This window comes from Scleropages formosus, chromosome 3, assembly GCF_900964775.1.
Source record: "Scleropages formosus chromosome 3, fSclFor1.1, whole genome shotgun sequence".
Taxonomy (NCBI): domain Eukaryota; kingdom Metazoa; phylum Chordata; class Actinopteri; order Osteoglossiformes; family Osteoglossidae; genus Scleropages; species Scleropages formosus.
Window position 1 is genome coordinate 26,178,862 of NC_041808.1, and position 21,918 is coordinate 26,200,779.

Sequence of the window (21,918 nt, forward strand, 5' to 3'; positions counted from 1 at the left end):
CTAATGCTTCCTCTCCCTTCCTGTCCCTCTCTCAGTCCCCCTCACCACCTCTCACTCGCTCTTTTTTTTGGTCTTGTTTTTCTGTAATGAAACCAAACAAGTCATCCATCTGCTGGTTTCTCATTGTTAGCAAGTCCTGTTCCCTTGTTATTAGAGACTGGTATTTTGTTAATGACCCAAAGGGACTTCAGTTCCTCCCATCTCTGCTGTCTACCAGTTTTTAAGCCTCTCTTGTGTAAAAATTTAACATACGCTACATAAAGTAAATTCTGTTAAATTAATACTGTGAGAATGTCTGATAATGGAGACTGAAAATAGAAGAGGCTTTCAGTTCCTACCATCTTTGCAGTTTCCCAATGTGTAAGACACTTTTTTTTCTTTTAAATACATATGGCGCAAAGAGGAAATTCACTTGCTAACTTATTCGCTTTTCTTAACAACTTGTCCTTGTCAGGGTTATGGCGGTCCAGAGCCTATTCCAGAATCACTAGGTGCAGGCTTGGTGGGATAAACCCTGGATAGAATGCCAGGCCGTCAAAGACGAAGAAATCACATTACATAAATACACTAATATTGTCATATAACGAAGACTGAGTTCCAGCAAATTCCTTTACATGTCTGTCTTAAGTGAACCCGTAAGTCGCATTCAGACGCACTGTCACATAACTTCAGTGTGAAAGTGTTGCAGTCTCATGCACATTGAAATTCCAGGTCTTTCCTTGCAACTCTGAGGTAGAGAGGACAGAAGGGATCTTAGGGCTTGTCAGCAAGTGTCAACACAACAGATAAGAGATGCTGATAACAGAAAAAAAGAAATGGGATAGGACAGAAAAAATGAAATTAGAAAGTAACGCCTGCCTAACATTTCTTTTATGTTCTGTTGTTTCGTGTGCTTTGCAACCTGTCGATTTTTCGTTGTTTTTCAAGGGTTTAAAAAAGTATTTAGTCGTGCAGATCTGGGTGTCAAAGAGTTACGGGTTGGACCGACGTTATCGATAGGCCACAGTACAAACTGGATATGAATATCATGCGTCTATCGATATGTATTTAAACCAACATTCATCATGCTAGGCTGGCCCAGAGGAGTCGGCTTTGATTCGGAACCGAGTCGTAATGGACTGTAGCATGTCAGTGGAAATGGACTGTAGTATGTCCTTGGGCAACGATGCCCGCTCTGAAAACTACAGGCTAATGTAGCATTTTAGAGCTAATGTGGCATTTGGTGAAAGTCCATAATCATTTCGGGACAAAAATGTGTGGAGACTGAGCAGCTTCCACCACTTAAAGTTGATGATTTAAATATAAAAAAAAAAAAAAAAAAAAAAGTGTTTGTGTATGCCTAGGTTGTTAACAAAGATTGCATTACCCTGTTGGATGAGGAATGGTACCCTTTAGTGACTTTGATGAATCATATTTTAAAACATCTGCAGTGCACAGCATAAAACCACATCATAAATACTTAATTTGAATATTTTGCAATTAAAATTTATATGCGATTGCTGGAACTGAAAAGAATAGTTTGGAAAGAAGCACAAGTTTGCTGTTTTGGATTTATCATAAGAAACTGTGTTCTGTTGAATGGCTGTCTTCTGCAGACCAAAACCAAACAAATATATAGCTGTATTTCAACTTCACTGCACCCTTAGCTGTTAGTGCTTTTCATTTCCTTGGAGAATACGTTTGATTATATTTCCTAGTGTAAAGTGTAAAGCTGACATGATTGTCCCCCGACTTTGCCCAGAGTTTTCGGGGGGCTCCTGGTCATTGTGTTGAAATGTTTGAATGTGTCTGAACAATTAAAAATGGTTATTATAGATGGCATTCATATTTTCACTGATCCTCCACCCCCCAAACTCCATTTTTTTCCCAGGTGGTTAACACTTATTTTTCCTTTTCATATTTTTTGCAGTGAATTATATTGACTTTCTGTATGGAGACCCTGGGAAGTTTAGTCTATGCTTAGCACTCCTTTGCATACATATTAGGGGGCACTAAGGTCTTTTCCTGCAGTGCTTGGCTTTCATGGCTCCAGGTAGCAGAGAAGATGTAGGAGTTTAATGACTGGCTGCATTTTGCAGAGCGCAGGGGGTTATGCACAACGGATGGTGGGGGGCTCACATAGATGCTGTCTAGTAACAGCCCTGCAGGTCAATGTGTTCTTAGGGATTGATGGGGCACTGTAAGAGGAATGTGATCATGAAGATCATACAACACCATTGAACTGTAATATGTCCAAAAATAATGAGCACCGCTTATGCACATACATATGGTATTTGCCCGGTCCAGCTCTGTTTTGACAATTCTGAGACGCGAGGGTGAAACCTTCCTCGGTTAAATTTACATTTTTTCATTTATAAGACACTTTTCTTCAATGCGACATATAATTCAGAGTAAATAACAGCAGACATTGAGCTGCAGATGTAATTATTGAAGCACAGTCGGTCCAATACAACCGTTTTTACCTTCACACATTACGCAAGTAGCCACATATGGAATTGAAAGGGAATCATGACAGATCATGCAATGCAAATCTGGAGTTATTCAGAGACAACTGGGTCCAAAAGAAATAAAGTTTGACACCGAGAGCCTCTGGATTTTTGACTTCTTATGAGCAGCTGGTGTATAGGGTGTGCTGGTAACACAAAAGGTCTCGATTTCCTGATCTGGTGGCTGCTTTAATGAATAGTTCGTTGTCGGCTCCGAACAGTTAATGTTCTTGTTGATTACCTAAAATTATATGTGGTGCAAACATGGCATAAATAAGGAAACTTCAGACTGACCGCATGACCCTCAAAACCAAACTTCATATTTTTGTCTTTTGCCGCTGTAACAGCATCCAGTGCAACAGGGCAAAGATAAACTCAGCATTGTGGAAGATGTCTCAGAGCAATAGGTCACACTTCCAGATTCTGATGTATACTCAATTCACAGATCACACAGATAGACTGTGAAGTGGCAGGTTAAATAGGTGTTGACTGGAAACTGAAGCACTTTCTCCTTGGTAGTAATGTATCGATCTGGATTCTTGTTATGCCATTCCTAATGAGGGATAGTGGACCGTCAGCATTCAGGCCATGCAGCTGAGTCCAAAATGCTGGCAAGCTGGCCATTTACTGTGAGCAAGCAGTTTCAGTCCTGGGGTCTCTTTTTTTTTTGGAAACTGGCTGTTGTGCTCATCTTATCCCAGGCAAGATTCTAAGAGTAACTGGACTAGTTTGGTGCCCATTCTGCTTCTTCAGCAGGTGGGCTGTACGGGTGTCCAAAGGCCTGTTTCTTTGTTTCTTAAATACCCTTTAGCCCTGTGAGTCTAATCATTTATTTCGCTTTTCTTCAATGCCTTTTCTTATGAAGACATATTGAAGCAAGGAGACTCTGAAGTTTAGTGTAACTTCGCCTACTGGAGGTATTTTTGGAGTTCTAAAAGCAAGATGTTTTGAGTGTGTTCTGGCCTTGTGGAAATAATTATAAACACCTTCTGCAAACTTTCCACTCAAGTCCCTCCTCTTCTTGGTCACCTTCTCGGTGACAGTGGTTAGGACCTCACCTTCCTCCGTCCTTCTGCATTTGTTGTTGTTTATGTGTTTGTGGTTGCCTTACTCTTGTTGTTTGTCCAAACCATTAGCATTGCTTGAAAGCCTTTATTATAAATGCAAATGGATACGTTTTCTATAACTAACAAAGGTAATCTGCATGTAGCAAAAAAAATAGTTAAGAAAAAAAAGGTGTTCGATGAATGAATGTAAGTGATATTTAATATCATTGTGGGAGCCGTTGCATCTTTTCCTTCTTTTTTGCGCCATATTTGTGAACAGGTTTTTAATGACACAATTAGCCTGCAAATGGTTTGGTGTTTTAAATACTGAGATATAATTTGGTCCACATCCATGTCTTGTTAGCTTCATGCCATGTGATAACTGATGACTAGAGGCCATTCAGGACTCATAATCAATGACTGCTGATTAAAATCCATTATTCAAATAACGTATCGAATTAGCGGAGTCCCGCTTCATGAAGTGCTTTACAAAACAGTACCGATCAAAGTTAATGGGCCAAAACCTACAGTAATGTAGCCCGGTTCGGCGAGAGCATTTGGGGACAGGGGACAGGCTGACTCAAAGGTTTTCGGAGTGCGAGACAGGCGGGCAGAGGGGTGGGGGTGGGGTTATGTTTATGTCGCTGTGGTCAGATGTCAGGATGAGGGGCTTCCAGCAGAGGGCAACTACATTCCTCTTGTCAGGTTATCTCGGTAGGGGTGTGCCTTCTCTTCCTCTTCTTTAAAGCTCGGCCCTGGAAAATTTTTGCTGTAGAAAAACTATATCTGAATACAAATTATTGCTATTACTGACAGAAAATGTAGTGCATATGAATGCATATAAAGGGAAGAATAATTACGGTGTATTCTCTGAGTAGTACATAATAATGCATTATAGGCACAGGGGCCTTTCTGGTCTTTTTATGTATTATAAAGGGGCTCACTGTATACAATCTGCCTGCCCACATGAGGTATTTGCCAATGGCAGAAAGCTTGTGTCTTGTGTCCCGCTTGTAATTGACAGACACAGCATCAGCCATATGTCTCCAACTGCTACAAGAAGGGTGATGCCAGCGTAGGCCATGCTGGAACATTAACTGCATCTGGGTGGAGGAGCTGGATGTTGGCTGCTCCCTTGTGCCCCTCTTAGGTGGACAAAGCAAATTTCCAACCTGAATCTCTGGGGAAGGAGTCCTGGGTGGTGTGCATCCTTCTCCAGACATCCAAACTCTTCTTTTTCCACCCGACTAACAAAAGCCACTTGATATCCCTAGAACGATCTGTCAGCTATTTGTTCACGTCTGCACCACAGTGATATCAGCGAAAGCCAAAGGTCTTTTGAAAATAGCAGCTTGCATCGCTCAGTCATTTCCACATTCGGTCTTCCTCTCACAAACAAGACTAAGAGGGACATGCGGCGGGAACCGGTGGATGAGGTCGGGGTATATCATGAAGGGCATAGTTTTCCGTAACCTCAACCCAGCTGCTCATTAACACACATATACACTGACGATTTTGACATGAAACCTTGGTTTCCTCTGACTTGAGGGAAGGGAAGAGGCGTGGCTCAGTCATGGCTCTGTCTCGCAGAGGCACGCCCCGTGCAGTTCTCACCCTTAGCCCAGGGATACTTCATCAGAGCTGCATGGAGCGCGGCGGGGTTCCCATCAGCTCCCAGGACTAAGCTCAGAGACAGCTGCCATCTCCTCCTGCTGTTTTTCGCAACACCTGCGCACAGCCTGCTGGGCATATTTGTGGGTGTGCGATGCGTGTCTCCGGATTCACTCCACTTCCACTCGACAAATATTTACCGTTCCAGGACAAACAGCGACGAAGAATGGTACTGTCCACCGTTGACGAGAAAGTACCGGGTACCCGTTGCCGGTCCTACAGAGCAGCAAACCAGCACGATGTGTCACGTCATTTATATGGAAAACCAACCACTGCAAAGCCAGGCGAAGCTAGTAATCTTATTATGAGCTCTTCAATAAAGGCTAAAATGTTTTTTTTTTTTTTTTTTTTTTTTTTTTTAAATCAGTGTAAATATTAGTGTATTAGTATACTGTGTTACTTTATTGTTATTTTTCTTTTTTCCACAAAGTGTGATAACACATCAAAAAAAGATCTGAGCAGAATATATATGTGCCTAACTAATTAGTCTTATTATTATTTATTCCTTTAGCTGATATTTTCTGGTAGAGAAATTTATGTTTTGTGTGCATTCTAAGCTACGTACAGTGATTTACAAATACTGCAGGGTATTTCTTTTTTATTGAATGAATTCAATCTAAGTATATTATTCAGGACAGGAGGTAGGATTCAAACCTGTATTCCTGATGTATTCCATGACAGTTATATTCACAATCCTACCTGCTGGCACACCATGTTTGTATTCTTACACATTTAAAGCATTTTTTGGAATCCAGTAATTATTATGTTGAATCTTTATAGCATTACGTTACTTACAATATCTTTTAGAGCAAGGCGATTTTTTACTGCATTGATTCAAGGTAAACTTGTTCAGGCAGTAGGTGAGGTTTAAATTTTTTTCTTTTTTGACCACAAAGAAGCAACTCAAACCACTACCATGCTCCACCACCCCAATGGCCCGTGCTCATCTAATTTCAGGCATTCTTTGCACTTTTACAGGAGTTCAACTTGATATGAAGATTTTTTTTTCAAATTTTTTTGAGTATTTCCTTTTTTATTAATTTATTAAATTTATTAAATAAATTTATTATGTTTTTAATTCATGCATTTAACTTTGTTTTATCTCGCAAGTCTGCTTTTCCATTGGGAGCCAAAAATATACTATTCATGTAGCTTGTTAGTGCAAGATTAGAAAATTTATCAAATCCCTCCAGTGCCGTTTGACTGCTATTATTAACAGTGCCAATATTTACACACCTCCTGAACAAATACCAATCAAAATTTATAAATATGCATAAGACTTCTGTTTTCTATCAGTAACAAATACTTAAATGACAGTTACAAGAATCAGTGTGGCATCTGTTAGATTTAAACCCTTTATAGGGACATTTAGGTGTTCCACTCACATTTTGCTGTTTGTCACTCGAATCTTTGTTTTGACAGAAGGACATTAGCAAAAAAGTGAGAGTAAGCTCTTATTTATTTATTTATTTTTTTTAAGTTAATAGTTGTTGCATCCTATTTATTTATTTAGTTAGTCTGTTTCTGTCTATCTTCATATGTTGCTGTTTGACAGGGATTACATCACAGCCAATTTGGTGGAGACTCTTTCACAGGCGCCCTCACCGCTGAATCGGGAGCAATTTTATCAAAGTCAGTCCCGCCACACTTTAGATAGACATGACTGCAGTAGTTGCTTTACTTTACATCCTTTCATCTTACACGACTACTGCACCCCCCCCGCCTATCTGTGGGCCATGCTTATTAATTATGACACACATATTTGATGCAGTCACTTGATGTGTTGCCAAGTGCATGGAGCTGCAGTTGGGGGAAAAATGGGAAACTGTTGCCTACAGCATGGGGGTGTGGTGGCGCAGCAGGCTTGACCTGTGCCTGCTCTCTGGTGTTTCTGGGTTTCGAGTCCCGCTTGGGGTGCCTTGTGATGGACTGGCATCCCGTCCTGGGTGTGTCCCCTCCCAGCCCTGTGCCTCGTGTTCCCGGGTTGTGCTCCATTTCGCCACGACCCCACTCTGGACAAGTGGTTTCAGACAATGTGTGCTTCATAAAGCAGCAACTTTTCCGCTCATAAAGCCTTTTACCCGTAGAATTATGACATTATGTATACAGTTTATTATTATTATTATTTTTGCACACTATTGCTGTTTTGCTGTATCCATACATCTTAACACTCTCACTATGCAATTAAACCACAGTTAATAACAATCTGTTTTCTGCACAATATTGTAATAGACACGGCTGACCGGACAGTAAATACAGAGATAATAATGTAGCTATTGCGGCTCAACAGGACCCTTTGAAGCCCATTCAGCCTGGAATCATTAGGAATAATGGGACACGAAGCCCGAGGTCTCATTTTAAATATGGAAACAGAAGAGAAAGAATAAGAGACACATCTGATCTCAGAATTTAATCCCATTACACTCAGATATGCTGATAAAGATCACCACCAACGCAAGTGATTGTGAGCATAAGATGTCCATGGCAGTGCTTTTCCACACAAAGGCCATCATCGCAGGCTTTCATGACCCATCGCTCCTTTTCTTCCACTTCAAGTGAATAACCATAAACAGTTGTTTCGCTGACCCCAACAACAAACAAAAGGCTCATGAGATGATTTTTCTCAAGAAGTTTTTACTTATGTTTCTGTATTGTGATTTCACGGGTGTGCTACAGGAACAAAACGCGGTTTGCACATTTTCAGGTGTAACCTGAATCGACCTGGTGCAACAGCACACGGCAAATACATAGTTCGGAGCTACAAATACAAATAAAGGCATGTGTAAGAAATGCATAATCAAAATGTAGACGTGATAGATTCAGAGGAGACAGCGGAACATCAGCCACTGATTCAGCTGGCCAGTGTAAAATTTAATATGTACATTTATTTACTGTATTATGAGCGACACTCAAAGGGACACCTTTAAAAAAATGACAGACTCCCTGAGTGCATAACAGTAAGTAGCTTGCAGACAGTGTTATTTCACAGTGTTGTTTTGTGGTAAACTGTGTTGATTGTTTTGTACAAAAAGCATGACAAGTAAAACACACATATAACCCACAGCGCACATAAAAGAGATGTACTTGACAGTGGGTTACTGCGTGATTGCATATTTGTCTGTCCCCGGAGAGCTTACCGGCATCAGCGGCGCATCTCGCCCGAGCACCTTCTCACGCAGGAGCAGCGGCGTGTGACAGAAAATTGCAATATCAGGCATCGGCTGGCTGCCGCACAAATGCCACTTCAATCCTGCATGGCTTCTAAGGAGACTCAAACTTTGCACCTGTAGATAGGCAGCCCTCCAAGAGGCTTGTAGTTATTCGTTTATTCATCAAACTGTCACTTTCTTCCAAAGTGACTTAGAGTGTAAAGCTACTAATACTACTTTTTAAAATATCAATTCAGGGTTCCTTAATAACGGAACTTCAGTAGGTGGGGTCATTCAGTACTGGGTTCCCCACACACACACACGCACACGCACACACGCACACACACGCCACTTTATTAGGTACACCTTGCTAGTACCGGGTCGAACCCCCTTTCGCCTTCAGAACTGCCTTAATTCTTTGTGGCATAGATTCAACAAGGTGCTGTAAATATTCCTCAGAGATTTTGGTCCATATTGACATGATGGCATCACGCAGTTGCTGCAGATTTGTCGGCTGCACATCCATGATGCGAATCTTCCCTTCCACCACATCCCAAAGGTGCTCTATTAGATTGAGATCTGGTGACTGTGGAGGCTATTTGAGTATAGTGAACTCATTGTCATGTTCAAGAGACCAGTTTGGGATGATTTCAGCTTTGTGATATGGCGCATTATCCTGCTGGAAGTGGCCATCAGAAGATGGGTACACTGCGGTCGTAAAGGGAGGGACGTCATCAGCAACAATACTCAAGTAGGCTGCGGCGTTTAAACGATGCTCAATTGGTACTAAGGGGCCCAAAGTGTGCCAAGAAAATATCCTCCACACCATTACACTACCACCACTGGCCTGAACCGTTGATACAAGGCAGGATGGACCCATGCTTTCATGTTGTTTATGCCAAATTCTGACCCTACCACCTGAATGTTGCAGCATAAATCGAGACTCATCAGACCAGGCAATGTTTTTCCAATCTTCTGTTGTCCAATTTTGGTGAGCCTGTGCAAATTGTAGCCTCAGTTTCCTGTTCTTAGCTGACAGGAGTGGCACCCTGTGCGGTCTTCTGCTGCTGTAGACCATCTGCGTCAAGGTTCAACGTGTTGTGCATTCAGAGATGCTCTTCTGCATACCTCGGTTGTAACGAGTGGTTATTTGAGTTACTGTTGCCTTTCTATCAGCTCGCACCAGTCTGGCAGTTCTCCTCTGACCTCTGGCATCAACAAGGCATTTTCACCCACAGAACTGCTGCTCACTGGATATTTTCTCTTTTTCTGACCATTCTCTGTAAACCCTACAGACGGTTGTGTCTGAAAATCCCACTAGATCAGCAGTTTCTGAAATACTCAGACCAGCCTGTCTGGCACCCACAGCCATGCCATGTTCAAAGTCACTTAAATCACCTTTCTTCCACATTCTGATGCTCAGTTTGAACTTCAGCAGATCGTCTTGACCATATCTACATGCCTAAATGCATTGAGATGCTGCCATGTGATTGGCTGATTAGATCTTTGCATCAACGAGCAGTTGAACAGGTGTACCTAATAAAGTGGCTGTTGAGTGTGTGTGTGTCTATCTATCTATCTATCTATCTATCAGTCAAAGACAACTTATAGGAGCAGGTTATAAGGTAAGCATCTCAGCACATGTCAAGATGAAATACTGTTGTATTCAACGTAGAACAGAAATAATTACTTACATTTGTTTATTTAACAGATGGTTTTCACCAAAGTGACTTCCAACAAACTCTGTGTAGTGTTATGAGCCCACACGCCTTATTCACCGCTGTGACTTACACTGCTAGATACACTATTTACATTGGGTCACTCATCCATACATCAGTGGAACACACTCTCTTTGTGTCACTCACACACTATGGGCAAATCTCAACAGCATGTCTTTGGACTGTGGGAGGAAACCGGAGCACCCCGAGGAAACCCATGCTGACACCAGGGGAACATGCAGACGCCACACAGACTGAGCAGGGATCAAACCCACATCCTTTCACACCAAGGTGCTGTGAGACAGTAGCACTACTCACCGTGCCACCGTGCCTCCCATAATGTATAATTTATACACAGATACATAGTTACAGGTCAGCAGGTGGCATAGTGGTTACAGTTCCTGCCTTGCACTTGAAGGGCCCAGTTTTGAATCCCACCTGCTGCTGTATTTCCCTTGATCAAGATAATTTCCCTGAACTGATACAGTGAAAATTACAGAGGTGTATAAATGTGCGAGTCAGTGGACATTGCTTTGGAGAAACACTTTAGCAAAAGAATTGTTAAATGGATAAAAAAATAAATAAATGATTAAGGTTAAATGGTTGTAGCACTCGAACTTCAACATTATTTCAGGCCATTACCCTTGAACAGCTTCCCTGCAGTATTTATCCTTTACTTTACTTTCCCTCAGCCTTTTTTCTGCTCAGAATTAATATTCAGACATTTCAAACATTAGTCACAGAGAAATCCTACAAATCTGTTTATATTTTAGGCATCAGTATTGCACTTGAGCAACATTCTGTTACTTCTTCTGTATTTTGGTTTGCATTTTCAGATCAAACCAAAAAAAAAAAGAAAAAAGACGTCTCTTGGACAATGTCGCAGATTATTTTCTTTAAAGATATTTCAGAGGTTGTTCTTCAGCAGTGCCCAGTTAGACCGTCGCAGTGGTAAATAAATCTGACAAGGCCAGCCACTCAGAAATAAGGAGTCATGGATGCGATTGCTGGCCGTCTGAATAAACCCTCTGCAGCGCAGCTTGTCTTCCATTATTCACAAGTGCTGCTCGGCTACAGTATGTAGACGTGACAAGCGCTCGAGCAGTCTTTCTCACGCATTTAACGCTTTGCAAACAGGTGTCACCCAGATCACCGGTAATCCCTATTTTAGGACCTCCTATAAACTAACAACCCCTTGAGTGTCAATGTTGTTTTGAAGCTGCCCAGTTTTGCAAAACATTTTAATGCTTATTATCTGTGCCATTGTAGCAAACCTGAGAGTTGTTTGGGTCCATTTCGCACATCTTGGCAAATCTCACCTTCGCACATTACCACTGAGCCCTTTCTCCTTAACCAAATAACAACGCTATAATGAATGCTTATTTAAAGTATGTATCTGTCTATTTCTGTCGGTTTTGTCTGCATGTTCACTTATTTGGAGGGATAATGACTCAGTTTATGAAATCATGTCTTATTGTTAATGAGCGCCATTGGGTCAACATTAACTCTTGATGACCACATGAACAGAGAGCTTCCAGAAATTTCTGTCCTCCGCTTTTGCCCTTAGTGTTGAAAGCAGTTAATTGCTGGTTGTGCTTTTCTTCTTTCTTTAACTTTCTAAGCATTTCTCTCTTTTCAAAAAAAAAAAAAGCCTTTGCATGATATTATAACCCTACAATTTTCACCAAGCTAGAGTCTTACATTTTTATTTATTTTGCAGACACTTTTCTCCCAACCAACTTCCGATGGATACTACACAATGTTATGAGCCCACGCACCATATTCACCAAGGTGACTTACACTGCTAGATACACTACACTTACAATGGGTCACCCATCCATACATCAGTGGAACACACTCTCTGTCACTCACACACTATGTGTAAACCTGAACAGCATGTCTTTGGACTGTGGGAGGAAACCAGAGTACCCAGAAGAAACCTACCCAGACATTATTAGAGCTTGCAAACGCCGCATAGACTGAGCAGGAATCAAGCCCACATCCTCTTGCACCGCATAGGCATTGTGAAACAGTAGCACTACTCACTGTGCCACCGTCCTGCCTGCATCTTTTCTTAGGTATATCAGTATTATTAGCTATTTGTTCATTTGTCTACTGCTTTTCCCCAAAGTGACTTACAAAGTTAAGCAAACTTACACTGGTTCACTCATTTATACAACGCGGTAATTTTTACCGTATCAGTTCAGGGTCAGTAAATAGAAGAAGGACACAGTAGGAGGTGGGATTCAGTCTTGTTTGTCTGGTGTAAGGCACCCAGTCTAACTGCTACACCTCCTGCTGCCCTTGGGGTGTTGTGTCTTTTTGCCCAGCTCACCTTATTAGTATACAGGCCCTGCTGTTACTGTGTCAGTATAGTCAGCTCTAATTAATCACCTCTAAAAATGCATGCAAATTGCTCACATTGCATAATCACAATATTGCACAGTGGTGATTGGCTGAATCGTTGACTGAACACTTTTTGCCTTTAATTGTGCAGTTTGACGTAGGCTGGGATGTTGATGGTGCAGATTTCAACGTGCACATGTCCAGTTTCCTGTGCATACTTGATAATCGGACATTTGAACTTTCAAGTATTCTCCCCATCACCCAATTTGTTCTGTTATTCATGTTTGATAATAAGGCCGCGTGTAGCTTTTGCAGTGAAGTTTTATACGTTGATTATCTGAAAATGTAATGCAATAAAGGAATAACGAAAGGGCGCTTGATTAGAAAAGCACTTTCAGGAAGGTATGCAAAAAATATGTGCCACAGTTATGAGTTATTGATGGGTGGTGTCGGGGGGGAGGAAAAAAAACAAAACTTTTGGTGGTTAATGGGGAAGATAGAAATGATACTTTCATTTTTCCACCCACTCATTTTCCACAAGGGAACATATATAATAAATAAGTAAGTCTTTGTTGAACTTATCCTAATTAAGATCGGGTTCCCATAATCAACAGCAAACAGACAGTAATGTAGACCTCTTTCCTCTCCCTCTCTCCTTGGCCGTCTTTATCGCCTCTCTGTTTAGCTGGAGAGATCTTACAGATGGTCCCTCTTACGGTGATGTGCCAGCACTGCCATCGTGTCCGGTAATTGTGGCTCACATTCCCTAATTAAACTGACAAGAAGCCAGTTTAATTTAAAAAAAAAATAAATAAATAAATAATAAATAAAATAAAAATCTTTTGCAAAGAACAGCTTTGAGAACAAAGAGAGGGGAAAAACCGAGAGTCAGTTTCTTGCCGATCTCTCTCTCTCTCTCTCTCTCTGTGTCTCCATCTCATTCACACAAACACACATGAGCTCAGACTGTCAATAGACCTCTTTTGAACTCCATTGCTTAGAGAGTGAGAAACTCGGGCAGCAATTCATTGCAATGATTGCAATGATTGCACACTTTCAGCACTTAATATACAGTTTAACCACACCAGAGACAGAGTGCGCATCACCAATTCAATTCCACATTCTGGATAGTGTGTGTGTGTGTGTGTTTTTGTCTGTACAGATTGGAAAAAGGGGGATGCGTGTATATATTTTTTAGAAATTCTAAGACGTTTCTTAAAGTGCAGCGCAATAGGGACGCACGGGGAAAATTTGTCTGACATTACAAAGAAACTGTAATTAAAAACAATGCATAAGTAAACAAGTTTATGTCGATTGATGATGGCTCTAGAATATGTGAGGAAAATGAGGATCCAGGTTTGAATCCCACCTCCTGCTGTAGTACCTTTGATCAAGGTGTTTACTCTGAACTGATACAGTAACAATTACCCAGCTATATTAATGCATAAATTAGGGTAAGCAGCTTAACGTTGTAAGTTGCTTTGAAGAAAACCACAGCAAATGTTTTGAACAAAATAGCCATGAAAAAGCAGACTGCAAACCACACAGTTTAGGGCAGATCAATCATTTGAGATGCAAAGTGACTGTAAATTGTGCTGATATGCTCTCCATATTTTCATATTCCATTCCAAAAGAGTTATGAGTTACACTCGGCTGACTGATCGACTGGAGAAGGAATCGCAAATTTTCTGTATTTTCTCAGTTGTCGTCAGTTAATCTGACACGGTGGCAATACTGATTTGGTGGGGCTGTTTGAAACTTTTCTAAAGGAAGTTTCTTTAATGTCATTCACATGACAATTGTTATTTACTGTGACATCGAGACACTGAGTTCAGGATGCTGAAGACCAGTACAGGTATTATTGTTGTGTAAAAGGTGTTTATTAAAATTGGCAATGTATTTGCTTTGAGACATCGTTTGAATTTCAGAGATCCTGTTATGAAATGGCCTCACTTTGGAGGCTGCAGATCTCTTTGCAGATGGTGCTCAAGACAGACAATGACAATTGCTGTTACACACAAGCTTTCTAGTAAACTTCTCCACCAATCTGCACTTCTCCACCTCCACCAGATCAGTTGTCCCACTCAAAAGGGACTTAAAATTGAAAGTCCTTTGGTTCTCATTCTTGGTCCTGTGAAATGAGCTCCCTGTGTTCCTCAAGGCTGCTGAATCCCTTCCAGCATCAAGAAGGGAATTAAACCCTTTCGGCTTTCAAGGGTCTTAAAATCCATGTTTTTCAGACCCGTTTCCCTCCTGAGCTCCTGAAACCTTTCTAAGGAAGTCTTTCACCACTTGCTACTTTTCTGTATCCATTTTCCTATTCGAATGAAGCTTCAGTAGGAAGCTACTGGAATAGGTATATTATGACTGTATCAAACAAATAAAGATAAATGCATTCAAATGCATAGACAAAATGTAAGTGATAACTTACTCATTTTCAGAGGTGATTAGCACAAATTGCAGGTTCATGATAATGTCCTTGCTTTGGGAATTATGCACAGCAGCTGCCTCTAACCCACCTGGACTCATCAGAGATTACAGGGTTGCCTTTCAGGACCGAGGTGATGTGCTGTATGTCTCCGAGAGAGCTAAAGTGCTTTCCAAGTGACCGTGCCAATAGCACAATCACCTGGTGACGTGCTCTATCGATCCTCCGTGGAAGCAGCAGTCGAGACCAGGCGCCCTGTCAGCAAATTTACCAGCAAATGTAGTTAGGAATAGCACCTGAACATCACTGCTTTGTAAACAAACAATAGTGAAGCAAATGGTGTGATTTAAAAACCCATTTGCCACATTTTAACATATGTAGGAATTATATCAAGATTTTTTGATAATCAGATTAATGCATTTATTTTGGCTGTTTTATTTAAGTACAGGTTCAAATGCTATTGCAATATGAAAAATTGTGAATTCCACATGATTGAGGTTATATGCGTCCAATGATGTTGGGACATTGTTCTTACACAACGCAAGGAGACACAAGAGCTGAGAAATGTATATCAGTGATTTACATAATGGTAACTGCCACCATTATCTGGTAACACTTTTCGTGGATTTGTCCATTTTATTGATTCTTTGCAAATAGTGTCTCATCTATCAAGATGGATGGTGTTTTTGAGTGTTCGAGTAGTAAGATTTGAGAAGCCTTTTATGCACAAGAAAACCAAATATTTGTGAGGGACTGTTTAGTGGTTTTGTCCTGACACGTTTAAAACATAAACACACACACACAGACACACACACGCACACATAAATCCACACAACGTCTTTCGGCTGCCATGAGTTAAACAAGGAGGAATATTAAATACCATTTAATGAAAGTTATAACTCCCACAGGAAGAAAACAACAACAACAACAGTTACAATAAAAATAATAATACACACACACACACACACACACACATTTTCAGAACCGCTCGTCCCTTACGGGGTCACAGGGAACCGGAGCCTACCCGGCAACACAGGGCGGAAGGCCAGAGGGGGAAGGGGACGCACCCAGGACGGGACGCCAGTCCGCCGCAAGGCACCCCAAGCGGGACTCGAACCCCAGACTCACCGGAGAGCAGGACTGTGGTCCAACCCACTGCGCCACTGCACCCCCACAAAATAATAATAATAAATCCAAAAAATTTGAACGTGCACATCAGAAAGAAACACGCGTTTCTATTTTTTTCTTTTGTATTTACTTTAATTTTTCATCAAATGACCAGGGATTTCTTAATTGGATTACACTTAGAAAGAGAGGTGAAACTGATGGAAGGTTCTGGAAACTTGACATTTTAGCTGTTCCCTAGACAAAGCGATGAAAGATTCCTTCGGTAGTTCTTCAGCTTCCCACTGGAGCCGTTCGTTCATTTGACACAGCTGAAACCCCACATTGTTACAACGCAAGATTTAATTCAGAAGCTGTATTTATATTCACTTTGTTAAATCAGACGAAAGGTTGTAATGTCGGTACAGCCAGGCATTTGTATCGCATGTGCCCTTGTATTTATTTGTTGTAAGCAATGTATGAATCATTGTGAAAAAAACAAACATCATTTGAGGGTTTTTCTCATGGGGAGTAATGTCTAAGGATTTGTTTTGTTGTCCTATAAAAGTCTGTTTGTATCATGTTTCATGAAGAGTACAATCTCTTGCTTGTGAATGTACATTTCTTTATGATTTTGTGCATATGTCCATAGCTCCCAACAGCGTTTTGACCTCTGAAACTTAACCTTTGATGTGTCTTTCTCTATGCCTGCCCTGACGTGTTGTCAACACCTCCAGAAATACCATAGTAACAGCAATGGGGGGGTAATGTACGACTGGTAGCTCCCGTTAAATGACCCATGTTTAAGCAAGTACATTGATGTAAGGAGCACTTGCAGATGTACATGTTCTTTTATGGAATGAGGAGAAGTGCTCCCAGAAATAGGAGCCCTTCGTAATTACTGTTCCACTATCCGAAGGCACTTAAAGGTCACCTGCGGAGCGCTCCTGGAAAATTTTCCACCCGCTACCTAGTTATGCTGGAACAACATCACATTGATTAGTCATATTAATTATTATTATTATATTTTTTGAAACCTTTACCCATGCTTGAAGCGCCACCATTTCGGCTGCACTTTTAGTCAGCTTTTTAGATCATATGGCCCATATGACACACCGTTCAGAGTTTTCTTCACGGGCTGTTATAATAATATTAATGCCATGCATGTGTTTCCCTTGTGCAGACGGGCCGTAAAGAGAAAGGCGATCTTCTAAACAGTGCCATTGAGAAGATGACCAAGAAGACCAGGGACTTGCGTAGACAGGTAGGAGTTTATTGCTATTTCTACACTCAAAGCACATGCTGCTTTTCCCATGGACAAACATGACACCGCACTGCTGAGAGAGAGTATCTTGCATTACGTGTTCCTCTCTATTTTCTTTGACTTGACCTTTTTTATCTGCATCCATATGCTCCATGTCTTTACCAGTGAAGACATCTTTCCTAACACTTCCCTTTCAAATGTAAAATATGAGACTTTTATCAAACTGTCTGCGGCTCTGACTGATGCTAATAATCATATCCTTCACAGAGGGAGCAAAAAGATGTGTAAATATGTATGTGTATGTAGTATCAGGCATAAACAAACATAAAAATGGAGTATGACTGGAATTATATTGTACCTGTAAAATAAATATAGTTTGATCTGAAAGTAGACACAAGGCTTTTGTTATTTTGTTGTTGTTATTGTTTATCATATTAATTTATAGCACTTTTATTCCTTAGGTAGGTGTGTTTTTATGCATTGTTACTGTGAGTATCAAGTGTTGACAGTGGTATGTGTTGGAATGTATTCTATTCTGATCAACATAATATGCAAATGTATTGTTATTTGCTCTTGGGAAACCAAACATAAATCAACAAAATAAATAGGAGGAAAGTAATAGATTGGGATAGGTCTGGGAGGAATGTGTTATGACAGTTTAGCATAATGAAGACAGGTTGATCAGACTGCTTGCGCCGTGTCATCAGTCGGTGGCCCCGGGCTTTCTGTTCCCACCTGAAAACAGCTGGAGCAAATGAGCAGAAAATGGGTAGAACACTCATCTGCTCAGTGCAGCCACCTACTCTGCTTGTCCCCCATCAGTGAACTGCTCACCACCACTACACCCCAGGACCCCGTAGACCAAAATACGCTGCTTTCTACGACAATGCTACAGTACCAGTTTTAAGCAAAAGTGGCAGACAAAGTTGAGTTACAAATTTTCAAAGATTCTGCCAATTTTACATTTAGTTTAAATTATATTTTCTTAACTTGTATTCTTGTATTTTCTTTACTAAAAGGGAGAGTTTTCTGGAGTGAATATTACCTACATTTCCACATCCCAGCATTAGTTGGTAATAGAGTTGGCATGTGGAACCTTCATTCGTTTATTTGTCTCATTTTCTCTCTTCTGATTTTTAATGTGCCGGACCCTGCATTTAATATGAATTTGTAACGATGAAAATAAAACAAAGTCTTACAGCATTTTTTTAAATTGATTATATGTAGCTTCATCTGAGGTTTGTATGGAACCTAGACAATAAGATGTCAACAACATTAAGCTGTTATTGCCCCTGAGGTATTGGGTGGATTTTCCAATAAATTGAGTTAGAATTCTTGTTTCAATTATACGTGTAAGATGACAATCATATGCACAATTTTGTGCTCAACATTTGTACATTTATTCAACTTTTACATGTATATACTTTCACATATAGCAGAATCTACGAAAAATTCAAAAACCAGAAACGTAATACGGTTTTGTAACTTCAGAATACTTAATCTTTGCTTCTGTCTGCTTTTATTTAACATGAAAGAAAAAATAACAAAAAAAATATGATAACAGTTAACAGACAACAGTGTAATTACCTTCCACCATGGTACTGTCTGCTAGACTGTACATCATTTGCAATTTTAAATCACTGAATCAGTTTCATTGGTGCTCTGTCTTTTTGTGGTTGCACATATGCTGCTATATTCCACAAATTCAATATAACTTTATGTCTTGTGATGATAGATGATTTTTGTCATTCAACAACAAAAATGGATAACACTAGCCCTTAACTGTAACATTGTGTAATAGGTACACATAAACATGGAAAGCATCATAGTAAAGCAAAGTACTATATAAGTAGCCATTTCTAATTGCCTTTGATTTAGGTTATAATTCACTGCCTTTTGGTGTCATGTCTAAGTTTTGATAATATACTTGAGCATTAACATAATGTAACATAAATAAGATTTGGCCTATTTTTTCTGCCATCTGTGTATTCTATCCTGAGACTTTGAGGATCTTGAGACCATGTGGTCTTACATTTTCAATGCTACATTGATCTCTCCCCATAAAAAGATACATGCATTTTACATACAGAAAATAAGGATTTAGAATGAATTAAAAAAAAAAAAAAAGATTAAATTAGTGTCGCTGTCAGATGACACTGACTAACTAGTGGCTAAACATGCAGAGTTGCCATGTCTTTTTTAACCCCACGCTATTGATGTCTCCTTTCCAGTTAAATCTTTGCCATTTTTAATGTGACAAGAGTTGTTATTTATCAAGTAAATAATTATGTAGATTCACCCATTCCTCAAAAAACCATGATAATTTGTTTCAGAAAATCACCTTTTCTAAAATTTCTATTTTAGGGGGTTTAGTTGGGATCATTTCTTGTGAAGAACAAACAAACAACAGGTGGAAAATTTTCCACTGAAAATTAATTAAAATTCCAAAATGAAAGCTATGCATAACAGTGATACTGCCAGCATATTTAATAATATGTTAATAATATTTTTAATGCACTAGAATTATGTTTCATACAAGTCCTTTTGAAAATATAGAAAAGGTGAACAGGTTACATTGCCTTCATGGTTTGCTGCTGATGTGCACTAACAAGGCTGGACAACTCAATGGCTGAATAACCTTAAACCTGTGTGTTATGTGACAAGAGACTTAATGCTATTGGGCTTTAATCAGGTTCAATCTGTTAGCTTCATAATTAATATCCAGGGAAAACAGGATGCCTGCATATTTTTTTTTTTAATTACCACTCGGTTTTTAATAAAACTCAAATGCTCCTAATTATCTTTTATGTCAGCTATTATTTTGCATTGCTAATATCCAGAAATTGTTCTCCATCTTTTTCATATGTATCATTTGAATTTTCCTTTTATGAAGTGGTTTCACCCTCTTCTTTTCAGTCTCCCATTATTCTTATGCAGTCCACCCTGATGCAAGGTGGTTTTTAATCAGACATTTTGGACAGAAATGAAGAAATTAGAATGTGTAGAGAGCAGGGGTATAAATCTGAGGCAAGTCTTCTTGTGGGTCCTGTCAAAGCAACACCGTGGATGCACTTCCTTGCAAGGTGGTTTATTCAGACAAAACTGCTGCAGTGATATCTTTGTGAGAAAAAAAGAAGAAAAAAAAAGGCTGAGTAGACGAATTAATTGGGAAGAAGGGACGGAGAGTACTAGGCTAATACCCTTAAATGGCGCATCTTGAGCAATTAGCATTCCCCCTACACACATCCATTTAAGGCACTGGAGAACAGCCAGGTGTTCATGCTGTTTTAACAAATGGTTCCATCAAGTGCTTCAGCCTTTGTCACACTTCTAAGCTCAGGCCCTTCATATAGTGACATGCAGCAAAACATATAGCGCACAATTTGGCTTCAAAATGATGCATGTGTATTTAGTTGTATGCTAAGAGTTCCAAAAGTTACATAATTCAGATTTATGATTTTTTGCAGAATCTGTGACTGCTTATTGATTCCAACTATAAGGCAACACATTTACATATTTATCTAAATCAAGTTACAATGTTTACCCCATATATACTGCTGAGCAATTTTTATTGAAGAAATTCAGGGTAAGTACGTTGATTGAGGGTCCGGATTCAAACCAGGGCTCTTCAGGCATAGGCGGTAGCTGTACTACTACTTTACCCAAAATATATATAAATGAATATATGTTCATAGACTATATATAGCGATATATATTCAAAGACTTGAATTTTAATTAATAGAAAATTAACTCATGTGTTTCCTGTGAATGTCAATGTTATGCAATAGTTAAATATTTTCTAGTATTAAATTTGGCATTTATATATCTGTCTGTATATATACATAAACACATCCATACAAAGAACTGACAGAGCTTTGTTTGGTGCATTTATATGTACATGTGTGATAAACCCATATCCAGTAGTCAAACTTTGTGTTGCTTTGGGATCCCCTGTGCGTTGCATTTTTTAAGACTACCTACAGACAGATTTGAATCAGCAAGAGATTCACTTTTTATTTTTCACCCACACCCTGGATAGCTTTGGACTAATGTTAGGAGCATGTTGCTGCTTATTTGTGATTTTTTGTTTTCTTTTCCCCCCATGGTTTATAGTCTTTACATCCTTAGTAAACTGACTAATAATAGCATTGTTATATTATTTGCCTGTGCTATGCTCCATCTATTTTACTTTCAGTCCTGACAGGTTTTCTAGTATCTGCTGAGGAAGCGTGTTGAAACTAGTGGTGACGAGCCTTGCCAGTCCACTGGAGCATGGCATGTCCACAGCATCAGGCACATATCCAAAAACAGTCTTTATGTATCTAATGTGCACCATTCCATTTTAAAAGTGTTGTTAATTTCGTCACATAATACTGATGTCTCCTGTGTTTCTTTCTGTTTGCCTTATTTAGCTCTTCAGTACACTTGTATTTAGCCGATGCTTTTCTCCACATTAAATTCAAAAGCTAAGGGGAGTGTTTTCTAAATTGAAAGTTGTGTGCCAAATTTACATTTGTATTTTATTTACATTTATTTATTTAGCTGTCCCTTTTCTCCAAAGCAACTTCGAATGTTAAACTTCTTACACTCATTTACCCATTTATGCAGTTGGCTAATTTTTATTGCATGAATTCAGGGTAAGTATCTTGATCAAAGCTACTATAGCGAGAGATGGGATTTGAACCATGGTCTTTAAAATCCAGAGA

General features: G+C 39.7%; 1 protein-coding gene across 2 annotated transcripts in view; it reads left to right on the forward strand.

The window, feature by feature from the left end:
* LOC108926137 (catenin alpha-2-like) overlaps positions 1–21,918 on the forward strand; it is a 268,579-nt gene that overhangs the window by 183,999 nt on the left and 62,662 nt on the right. For both annotated transcript variants that reach the window (XM_018738659.2, XM_018738660.2), the window contains one exon: positions 17,132–17,212. In XM_018738659.2, coding sequence (XP_018594175.1) covers positions 17,132–17,212 — 81 coding nt within the window. The remainder of the gene's footprint in view (positions 1–17,131; positions 17,213–21,918) is intronic.